Raw genomic sequence first — 11,955 nt, forward strand, 5'->3', positions numbered from 1 at the left:
CAACCTCAAATATCGAGTCAAACCGATCTAAGAGCAACTCCAAAAGCCTAGCTAAATCAATTAGTATCGATAAAAATAGAAAACTACGGTGAAAATCGGATCCAACAAACTCTCCTTCATCGCTTCTATATTCCGCTCGGTATCTCATTGAGGGCGCTAGGCATTTTTGCGGAGCTTGCTCGACTTGCCATCTTCTTCCTCGCGTGCATGCACTTGCTGTCCTCATGTCTGGCGTCGATGTTACAACGGCGGCGTCCAGTCTTCAGTCTTCGTCCACCGCATGTCTAGTCTTCAATCTTCATGCGGCTACGATGCTTTAGTCTTCGTGTGGTGGCGCGCCACACCCTCACCTCCATCTCCCTCGGCAGGCAACGACATGTACGGGCTCAAGAGGAGCTTGCTCGCGGCGGCCAACCTCCCGGACAACCCTTCGTCTGCCTTCCTGAAGGAGCAGCCAGTTCGAATATGGATAGACAAGGTTTATAAAGTTTGTTGGTTTACCCATCGTTTATGAAGTTGTTTATCTTTTAGAGTCCTTATAATACTTTAAATTTAGCTAGGATTGTATCTAGGCTTTTGTAGTTACTCTAACACTAATATATTTTGAACCAACTCATTATGTCGCCCAAATGTTCCTCAAAATAAGGGTGAGCGTTCGTGTTACTAATTTTTTTGGTCAGGTAATTTAGATAATTTAAATTTTGGTTTTATTGAGAATGGTTTTATAGTAACCAAAAATTCAGGTACTCGGAATTTCTAGTTCAGATATTTTCGAACTATTGTGTCAACTTCATAAAAACCTGATTAAATTATTAAAATGGTATATAATCATAAGTTCATAAGTCATACACACTTACACAATTATAGGTGTATAAATTGATAATTAACAATGACATAAATATATGTCATATGAAAGTTTGTGTATTTTAGATTCAGATTCGATCATTCCGGGTTCGAACAGATTTCGAGTTACCTGTTTTTCACCAGCCCTACCACAAAACTCCCCGAGCCTCGAGTCCAAACTCCAAACTCCTACCCCCGCCTCAAGAATCTCTCTTCGCTCCGAGCGCCGGGGCCGATACGGCCATACCCACTGCAATGCTCCGCGTTCCACGGCCATGGCCTTCCTCAAGACCCTAAACCCTCTAATACGCAGGCAGGCCACCCCGATCGCTATCCCCAGGCTGCTCCTCTCCCTCCACACTGTCCTCGATTCATCCTCCCCCACCACTACCGCCGCCGCCACCCCGTTTGCCAACGCTGTGCACACCCATGTCCCCATCCGGTCCGGCGGTCCGCTGTTCCTCTCGTCGGCCCCATGGATGCTGTCGCAGTCGGCGACACCGCTCACGGCCGCGGCTGCCGCCCTTGGCGCCAAGCTCCACAGGGCCCAGGCCCTCCCCGGCGGCCGCGCGCTGGCCGTCGCGGCCGCAGTGGGGTGGGAGCACATGCGGATCTCCAGGGGTGAAGCGGAGGTTGCGACGTCTTCGGGAATTGTGGGATATGGAGGTGAGAGGTTTCTGAATGCGCCCAATTTAGTGTCGATTGGACGGATGGTGTCAGGGCCGGTCATTGGATGGTGAGTGTTCTCATCTGCTTTTCGTGTTTAGAGCTATATCCAGCGTGGTAATAGTTTGACTAGAGGCTCGGCAATTGGCAGTTGGTCTGACACGTAGGAGGGTTCAAACTTGAAAAGCATAAATAACTATGATCTCTTCATTTCGAGCCTGCCTCTATTCCAGTAACCATCTCACTGTTTAATTGTGTTTATTTAGCTGATGGCATATATGTATCACGATCTTAAAAAGCCAGTGAAGTCAATACTCCTGAATGATGTGTGTATCGGTCTATTGATTAAGGATTGGGAACTGAGAACATTTGAATTGGGGAGACTCAGAGAATTCAGATCAACAATTTGAACCGGCATATTTCTCTAAAATATAGTTGCTCTAGAATATTAATTAGAATATCTGGTCACAAAGGCTTCAGGCTTGCACACTCTATCAACGTACGGACATGAGGATTATAGGTTTTGGAGTTGAAACATGTTAGCTATTTAATGATGTTATCTATGGTCATATAAACATGTGCTTCAATTTGATCGATCAAGTTGGCACATACTAGGAAGGAGCACTGAAGTTGGGTTGTTTGCATGCAAAGTGATACTTCATAACGCAAATGGCTCAGCTTATGTGTCAACATTTTTTAATGCTAAGGTCAGGCAATCAGCTGCAGCTGTTGCCCAACATAACTTGAAGTCATGGAGGATTGGAGGCATATTTCAGTTGTACACATCAATCTTTATGCTTATCGGTACCATTGTGCCATCTCTTTGATGACTTTGTGTTGTCCTTTTTCATCTACCAAATGTTTGTGAAAAAAAAAGTCAAAGTAGACCTTCTTTGGTTCTGTTGTTCTGGATATTGATGAATTTGCTGTTCTTCTGTCCTCAATGTTTTATCTTGCTCTCTATGTTGCACGTTATTATTCTCTATTCTCTATTCTCTATGGTCCTTTTTTCTAAGGGAATTCATGCACTATAGGATGATCGTGAATGAATGGTATCTTCCTGCCTTTGCCACATTGGCTATCTCGGGTGCAAGTGATTGGGTAAGCATTGCGCCTTTAAAAACTGTAAAATCCATTATAATATTACTCATTTCTTCTGTTGCGTTGCTGGTTGAACTTTGAACATAGTTGGATGGCTTTTTAGCTAGAAAGATGGGCATCAATTCTGTATTTGGATCATATTTGGACCCTCTGGCTGACAAGGTTAAGCTAACACTTTCTAGATTTATTTCTATGTTAATTGTTTTGCTAAGCTGATGTACAATATCTATGGTGCTGTTTAGGTTTTGATTGGCTGTGTTGCTGTAGCCATGGTTGAAAAAGACCTTTTACATCGTAAGTAGTTCAACAAGTATCAATGTGTTTGTTTTGTATTGCAAAATTTTCTTAGTAAAATAGCTCATAATTTTGCCATCATATTTGTACTTGTCTGAAGGTTCTGGTTGTAATCAGTATTTTAACTTGTGTGCTGCTCGTTTCACTTGAAGCTGGTCTTGTTGGCCTCGTTGTCGTAAGAGACTTGCTCCTTGTGGGTGGTGCTTTCTACAAGCGGGCTTCTAGTCTGGGATGGAAGGTACTATTATACATGCTTTTTTGTGATTCATCAAGTATATCGTGGAAGGTTTTCAATTAAGCCGAATATCCTTTACAAATTTGTGACAGTGGAATAGTTGGTCAGAATTTGTTAACCTAGATGTTATTCATCGTGAAAAGGTTGAACCTCTGTTCATCAGCAAGGTATGCCTATGTTCACACAGCATTAAAACTTGTATGCTTATTTACCTATCGGGTGGACACATGGTAATAGTTATTGATTGCAGGTAAACACAGTCTTCCAATTAATGTTGGTTGCCGCTGCACTTCTTCAGCCAGAATTTGGCACAGAGGAGACTCAGAATTATATTGCACTTCTGAGGTGATTTCTTTTCTATATTGTAACAGCTGTTTCTCCAGTCTTTGTCTTCTGTACTTGCATGCATTCTTATGTCAGACTGGACTAATTAAACTGAGTTTACCTTGTGTAACACAAAGGTTGACCTTACAAGAACATTTGTTTGGTAAACCAGGTATCTTTACAATGCACCTACTATAGTCTATAAGTACTGCATAATAACAGTTGAAGCAACCATTTGAATGCCTAATGAAATGATGTGTATTATTTTAAATCATGGTGTTATCTCCTTTTAAACAGGCGACGGCTAGGCGTTAGCCCAAGCTGCACTGCCTAGCACCTAGGCGTTGTGTCTAGGCTTGTTTCAGCGTTAAGGTGTTGGGCTTAATCTATGCATGAAAATGGGACAGATTAGAGATGGAGAAAGATGAACTGTGGTCATATTATTTATCGATGCATGGTAACATTAGTTCTGATGTGCTATCTTCAGAAAGTGCAAATGCCTAGCATCAGCTAGGCGCTAGGCAGAGCCTGGCTGCCTGCCTAGCACCGAACACTTTTTTAACATTGTGTATTATGCTAAATGACCCCCTACCCCTGCAGTTGGCTTGTGGCTACTACGACAATCACTTCCACAATAGGTTATGGTGTGAAGCACTACCGAATCAAACCAAGGAGTCGGTGACTGTTGCTGCAGGCTATTCATGGATTAATTTGCTGCTGCTGATGACATACATCAAGTGACTTACTGACTTGTATCAAGCATGCTGTTGTTTCTTAAGCTTCGTCAACTTCCCAATTTGCAGCTGCACAACTATAGGTCTTGTTGCCCCCCTTTGTCCTCATGGATTTCCTTAACGGCAAAATTTTGGGCAATATTGGAGAAAGGAGTGAAGAACGGTCTCATGAATTGAATGTAATCGGTGCATGATTTGTGCGGTAGGCCTCTGGCCGTCCTCCTGTAGCTGTTAAGTCGTGGTGACTACTTTTGCCTAGTTTTGGCCTAAAGTGTCCATCAATTTGTCAGAGATCAAACTAGCCGAACCTTTGCCTTTTGCTTTGTCCAGACACATTAGCTATATTGCAGGTGTACATATGTACTTCAGAATACTTGAACTTGGCAAATGGCGATCGCTAGGTGATATCACGCTTCCAGATGTCTGCAGGTTAAATGCATTTACAACTATGTTCATGCATCAATGCAACTGTTTAGCAGGGCTTTTTTATGAGAAAATTCCCTTTGTGTTTGTGTGCTCCACTGTATGGACTGGACGGGTAGGGCTGGAAACCGAGCCGAGCCTGTCTTTTGGGCTCGTTCCCGGAGCGAGCCGAGCCGAGCCGGCTCGCGAGCTCTGTCAAATTACTTAATATGTAGAATAATGATGGATATTGGTTAATTTTATAAATTGTCAGTTTGTTCCTTAGCGTTTCATGATAGATATATAGTTTGTTCCTTTGCGTTTTATGATAGATATATGATAATTAATAATTTATATTGCTCATAATAATGAATGATATCTATATATTTCATATTTATATACTAATAATTCACTATATAATGCAATTATATAATAACAGGGTGTGGCTCGCGAGCCGCCTTCGAGCCGAGCCGAGCCTGGTTTCTCAGCTCGTGAAATGGCCGAGCTGAGCCGAGCCGAGCTCGGTCAGCCACCGAGCTCGGCTCGTTTCCAGCCCTAGTCACGGGTATGTACTAAGATCCAACTATTCAGTTGATGTGTTGAACGTACTACATCTGTTCTAGAATATTTGTTGTCTGCTAGTTTATTTTTGAACTAAACAGTGATAAATAAAAAAGAATGAAGGGAGTATATGCTAATGGGGTGTTTGGTTTATAGTGACTAATTTTTAGTCCCCTATTTTATTCTATTTTAGTCTCTAAATTAACAATTATAGAAACTAAAATAAAAACCATTTAGTCTCTAAAATTAGCCCCTGTAAAATAAAAAATTAATTTTAGTTTCTGTATTTTGCAATTTAGGAACTGAAATGAAATAAAATAGATGGACTAAAAATTAATACATAAAAAATCAAACACCCCCCCTAAATTGATACAAAATGCTTGGTCTGCTGGAGACGTCATGAGGATGGAGGCACCTCTTTTTAAGTGCAGACTAGTTAAACAGGTCTGGGATTTGATGAGTTTAGCCTTGTTTGATGTTCGTATGTTCATATGAATCCACGTATGTTAGATATGGATTGAAGTAAATATTACTTTAATTTCTATTTCAATCTATCTTAACACGTGAATTTTCCTTTTACTAGCATATAGTCCGTGCTAACGTTACGATCCTGCGGAGGGGAAGAGTCGACGACGATGTTGACAATGTGTGGGAAGATGTTAACGTATTTAAGGGAGGAGAGTTATCAAGCGATCCGAACCGTTGGCTTTGATGGTGTGTTAAGCTGGTTGCAATTTATTTGGTGGATTTAGTGGATTATAGATACGACTCGCACAAGGCCACCATCGGGCGGGAGACATAGTTACGACTCGTCTGAAGCCACACCGGGCGTGAGACGCAATCACGACTCGCTTGTGACCAACCCCAGACAGGATACGGAGGTCAACCTCGGGCGGGAGACGCAGTCACGGCGACGGCATTAAGAATAACCGTTAGATGTGTTTTAGCAGAGAGAGTAGACAAATGAATTGATATGGGACGTTGTTTTTTGACAGTAGGATTTTTCTGGAGATAAAACGCTGGGTGCATTTAGCAGGGGCAAGAATACGTGCGATGAATCATGTTGTGTACTCAGCGTAGTTTGAACTGGTGGTTTTAAGTGGTAGAGGTAGAGAATATAGAGATAATATAACGAAGAACAAATCTCGCGTCTCAGGGCGTACACGTATATCGTTTTTCTTCCATCCGTTCAATTTGCTACCGACGGCGTTCGACCGCATCTACGTACCACAGCTTCCCTATCTTCTGTTGCAAGCCATCGCACCTTACCGGAGGCTTCAGGGGCGCTCTACGCGCTTCGACCCGGCTTTTGGGGCTGGCGAGGTGGGACCCATGCCGCACTTTCTTCGAGCTCGAGGGGTTGCTGCGACATGGCATCGTTCGCCGTTGGCGTAGACGCGGTGCATCGGTTGGTCTCTAGTTCGCGACGCCGAGACATGGAGCTCTTGGCTTGTTGTTGCACCGCGAGGCCGAGAAGATCCTGGATTTCCTTGTGCATTTTCCGTTCGCTTGGAGTATCCGCCTTGGGGAGCTTGTCCAGAAGCGTCACGGCAGCCACGACGTTTTGGCTCACCCGATGGAAACACATTGTCGCGCCCCCGCCATAGAATAGATGACAACGGGCGTTTGTTGTCATGGAGCGCCGTCGCCCTACAACTTGGCGTGGTCGCCCCATTCTCCACCGTGGGATTTCTTGTCCTCTTGTCACAGGACGTTGGCTGCTCCACGAAAGGTTCGTGCCTAGTGGCGGTTCCTAGGAAGTGAGTTGAGCTGAGGCGGGGCAGACGTCGTGGCACGTACCAAGATACTGGCTGAGGTTCCATTTGGGCTTCCCATGTGGGGAAATGATCCCCTGTCGTGTTGGCTGTGAGCCACTCATGGCCAGGGTTGTAGCTTGCCTAGCTAGGCGAGGACGTGAGTCTATCCTCCAATCTTGAAAGCAGAATGTCCAGGAATGAGTCTCGGATAGGGTCCAATACCCCCACGTCCTTGGCAAGAGTGGGTCGTGGTGAGTCTTGTGGCCCATGCTCTTCCTGAGGGGGGGTCGAGCCAGAGGTCACCAAGATTTTTGGCTACATCAGGCATGTCACTTGTTAAGGTAGCCGAGGCTTTAGAGGACCTCGTCATCTCTAATTCATTGACGACGAAGTCTAGACTCCCGAAACAAATGGTCGTCGCTAGCCATCCATAGCTTAGAGAACTTCGTCGCGGAACGAGCAAGCCCCCTACCTAGCATGCCAACTGTCGATGTTTCGAACCTTGCTTCGACAAGTAAACTTATTGTGCGCGTTCTGGGCTCCAGAGGGTGTGCACGGCGGGCGCGAGATTTATACTGGTTTGGACATAACGTCCCTACTTTCTATCATAAGCGGTTTGCGCTACCGGCCCCATTGATGATCAAAACTCGTAGTAGGGGTTACAAGCGGGCGAGAGAGAGGAGAGGCACCCAAGTCTCTTTTTGGGGTGGAAGTGGAGCTTAGAAGCTACAGAGTGGAGTCCTAGATAAGTCTTGGCTTGGCGGCGAGGCTCTAGCCTCCTGGTCCTCGTTGGTGTTTCTCCTCCTGTTTGTCGGTTTGTCTGGAGTCCATCCTTCTGTGTGTGTATCCGAATGAACTCAACCCTTGCATGGGGACCAACCCCTCCCTTTTATAGGCCGAGAGAGAGGTCGACCAATAGTGGCTTCCTTAGGAAGGAGTTGTAAGGCAAGGGTAAAACCAAATGTTCTACTCGCGGTAAATCCATGCGTGCTCATTAGCCCTGGGGTCGCCTGGTTGCTCGTATTTACTATGGTGAAAGACGTGGGGCTGCGTGGGTCTCAGGCACCATCATTTAGGCTATGTCGACCCCTGGCCTTCTGAGAGCACCTAGAGGAGGGGTGAATAGGTGATCCTGAATAAAACTTAAAACTTAAAGCCACAAAACTTGATTAAGAGTTAGCACAATGAAATCAAGTGGCTAAAGGAGAGCTCTTGTGAAACACAATAGACACAGTGAGAACAAGCACAAGAGACACGAGGATTTATCCCGTGGTGCGGCCAAGTATAACACTTGCATATTCCACGTTGTGGCGTCCCAATGGACGAGAGTTGCACTGAACTCCTCTCAAGTGATCCAATGATCAACTTGAATACCACGGTGTTCTTCTTTCTTTACTCTTTCCTGTTTGCGAGGAATCTCCACAACTTGGAGTCTCTCGCCCTTACAATAAGGATCAAAGTGAAAGCACTAGAGTAAGGGAGGGAAGCAACACACACAAATCCACAGCAATACGCACACACACAGCCAAGACTTGAGCTCAAATGAATAACACAAGGTTCACCACTAGAACGGAGCTCAAATCACTAAGAATGCCAATCGAGTGCGCAAAGGCGGAGTGTGAATGATCAATAATGCTTAGAGTATGCTTGGTGTTCTCCTCCATGCGCCTAGGGGTTCCTTTTATAGCCCCAAGGCAGCTAGGAGCCGTTGAGAGCAATCCAGGAAGGCAATTCTTGCCTTCTGTCGGTTGGTGCACCGGACCGGACAGCCCGGTGCACCACCGGACACTGTCCGGTGCTGATTGCTTTCATATTCTGGCGCAGCCGTCCGTTGAAGATTTGGAGCCGTTGGCGCACCGGACAGTCCGGTGCCCCCATCAGACCGTTGGCTCGGCCACGCGTCACGCGCGGATTGCGCGGCCAACCGTTGGCTCACCGGACAGTCCGGTGCACCACCGGACAGTCAGATGATTTTTAGCCGTACGCCGCCGACGAAATCCCGAGAGCAGCCTTTTCACCAGAGCTAGCCTGGCGCACCGGACAGTCCGGTGCACCCAGACTGAACAGCAGTTGGCTGTACACAGCCAACTCCTTTTCCTTTTGTCTTTTCTTTGATTCTAGCACTTAGACAAATATGTTAGTACACAAAAACCAATGTACTAAGTCTAGAATCATACCTTTGTGTTGATTTGCACTTCTTCCACCATTTGGCATAGTTTCATACTTAAACCATTTGTGTTGGCACTTGATCACCAAAATACTTAGAAATGGCCCAAGGGCACATTTCCCTTTCAATCTCCCCCTTTTTGGTGATTTATGCCAACACAACAAAAAGCAACTAAAAGAAGTGCAACATCAATGCGAATGAGTACACAAATTTGTTTTGATTCAAATTTGGCATATTTGGATCATTCTTTGCCACCACTTGGTTTGTTTTTGCAAATCAAACTCAATTTCCTATCTCTAAGTCAAATTCACTTGTTGAGGCATAGAGAGAGGTATTCCAGGAGAAATTGATCACAGATTCAAAAACTCCCCTTTTTTCCATAATCAAACATTCTCCCCGCAAGAGACCAATTTTTGACAATAAGAGACCATAAGAGTATTTTGACAAAACAAAAGCTCTAACTCTACTATTTTCAAAATTCTCAAGTGGTAGCTGATCCATTTCTTGCTTTGGCCTTAATTTCTCCCCCTTTGGCATGAAGCACCAAAACAGGATCATTTTTAGCCCTTAAACCCCATTGCCTCACCAAAATCTTCAAATAAGAATAAAAGGCAATAAGAGTATGGAGATGAACTTGGAGTAAGTTACCCTCTCATCGGAGTGCAGTGGAAGTCTTTCATGGTCCAAGTCCACCTTTCCCTTTCAATCCACTTTTGAGACTAAAACAAATAAACTCAAACACAAGGTTAGTCTCAAAGTGTCAAGTTGTAGCATGCCTCACCCTAAATAAATGCATCACTTGCAAATGGACTTGTGAGGTCCGGGGATCATGTGTACAACTTGAGCACCATAATTAGGCAGCAATATGCATAAAAGAACATGATCAAAGGCATAAGACACATGTATGCTATAGATCAATCCAGGTTACGCGAATCTAAGACATTTAGCTCACTACGCAGCTTGCAAATGGTTGACTCATCTAGAGGCTTGGTAAAGATATCGGCTAGCTGGTTTTCGGTGCTAACATAAAATAGTTCGATATCTCCCTTTTGCTGGTGGTCTCTCAAAAAGTGATGCCGGATGTCTATGTGCTTAGTGCGGCTGTGTTCAACAGGATTATCCGCCATGCGGATAGCACTCTCATTATCACATAGGAGTGGGACTTTGCTCAGATTGTAGCCAAAGTTCCTGAGGGTTTGCCTCATCCAAAGTAGTTGCGCGCAACACTGTCCTGCGGCAACATACTCGGCCTCAGCGGTGGATAGGGCAACGAAAGTTTGTTTCTTAGAACTCCAAGACACCAGGGACCTTCCTAAGAATTGGCACGTTCCTGATGTACTCTTCCTATCATCCTTGCATCCAGCATAATCGGAGTCTGAGTATCCAATCAAGTCAAAAGTAGACCCCTTTGGATACCAGATCCCGAAGCAAGGCGTAGCAACTAAATATCTAAGTATTCGCTTAACGGCCACAAGGTGACACTCCCTTGGATCGGATTGAAATCTAGCACACATGCATACGCTTAGCATAATATTCGGTCTACTAGCACATAAATAAAGTAAAGACCCTATCATAGACCGGTATGCCTTTTGATCAACGGACTTACCTCCTTTGTTGAGGTCGACATGTCCATCGGTTCCCATTGGAGTCTTTGCGGGCTTGGCGTCCTTCATCCCAAACCGCTTGATCAAATCTTGCGTGTACTTCGTTTGGGAGATGAAAGTCCCGTACTTGAGTTGCTTCACATGGAACCCAAGGAAGTAGTTCAACTCGCCCATCATTGACATCTCAAACTTTTGAGTCATCACCATGCTAAACTCTTCACAAGACTTTTGGTTAGTAGAACCAAATATTATGTCATCGACATAAATTTGGCACACAAATAAGTCACCATCACAAGTCTTAGTAAATAAAGTTGGATCGGCTTTCCCAACCTTGAAAGCATTAGCAATTAAAAAGTCTCTAAGGCATTCATACCATGCTCTTGGGGCTTGCTTAAGTCCATAGAGCGCCTTAGAGAGCTTACACATGTGGTCGGGGTACCGTTCATCCTCAAAGCCATCTACGTACACCTCCTCCTTGATTGGCCCATTGAGGAAAGCGCTCTTCACATCCATTTGGAACAACCTGAAAGAATGGTGAGCGGCATAGGCTAACAAAATGTGAATGGACTCTAGCCTAGCCACAGGAGCAAAAGTCTCCTCAAAGTCCAAACCTGCGACTTGGGCATAACCTTTTGCCACAAGTCTAGCCTTATTCCTTGTCACCACCCCGTGCTCTTCTTGTTTGTTGCGAAACACCCACTTCGTTCCCACAACATTTTGCTTGGGACGAGGCACCAGTGTCCAAACTTCATTTCTCTTGAAGTTGTTGAGCTCCTCCTGCATGGCCAACACCCAGTCCGGATCTAGCAAGGCCTCTTCTACCCTGAAAGGCTCAATAGAAGAGACAAAAGAGTAATGCTCACAAAAATTAACTAATCTAGAGCGAGTAGTTACTCCCTTGCTTATATCACCCAATATTTGGTCGACGGGATGATTCCTTTGAATCGTCGCTCGAACTTGGGTTGGAGGGGCTTGAGGTGCTTCTTCTTCCATAACATGATCATCTTGTGCTCCCCCTTGATCACACGCCTCTTCTTGATGAACCTGTTCATCGTCTTGAGTTGGGGGGTGTACCATTGTTGAGGAAGAAGGTTGATCTAGCTCTTGGTGTTCTTGTGGTCGCACATCTCCAATCGCCATGGTGCGAATTGCGTCCGTTGGAACATCATATTCATCTACATCATTAGGATCAACTTGCTCTCTTGGAGAGCCATTAGTCTCATCAAATACAACGTCGCTAGAGACTTCAACCAAACCCGATGATTTG

At 44.9% G+C, this 11,955-nt stretch overlaps 1 protein-coding gene across 1 annotated transcript; it reads left to right on the forward strand.

Annotated features, from left to right (window-relative positions):
* The first annotated feature begins 1,026 nt into the window (after positions 1-1,026).
* On the forward strand, positions 1,027-4,694 carry LOC100284077 (uncharacterized). Its single transcript, NM_001156975.2, has 8 exons — positions 1,027-1,579; positions 2,544-2,610; positions 2,698-2,772; positions 2,853-2,904; positions 3,057-3,142; positions 3,232-3,306; positions 3,390-3,484; positions 4,064-4,694. The coding sequence occupies exons 1-8, from the start codon at positions 1,119-1,121 to the stop codon at positions 4,143-4,145; spliced, it is 993 nt and encodes a 330-aa protein (NP_001150447.2). The 5' UTR covers positions 1,027-1,118; the 3' UTR covers positions 4,146-4,694.
* Positions 4,695-11,955: the final 7,261 nt, after the last annotated feature.

The sequence above is a fragment of the Zea mays genome, chromosome 3 (assembly GCF_902167145.1).
Source record: "Zea mays cultivar B73 chromosome 3, Zm-B73-REFERENCE-NAM-5.0, whole genome shotgun sequence".
NCBI lineage: Eukaryota > Viridiplantae > Streptophyta > Magnoliopsida > Poales > Poaceae > Zea > Zea mays.

Excerpts from the sequence above, each read along its gene's own strand:
- LOC100284077 (NM_001156975.2), top strand. The coding sequence starts at position 1,119 with ATGGCCTTCCTCAAGACCCTAAACCCTCTAATACGCAGGCAGGCCACC. Across the intron at positions 2,773-2,852 it reads TGGACCCTCTGGCTGACAAG|GTTTTGATTGGCTGTGTTGC; the intron begins GTTAAGCTAACA and ends GGTGCTGTTTAG. Across the intron at positions 3,143-3,231 it reads CTTCTAGTCTGGGATGGAAG|TGGAATAGTTGGTCAGAATT; the intron begins GTACTATTATAC and ends AATTTGTGACAG.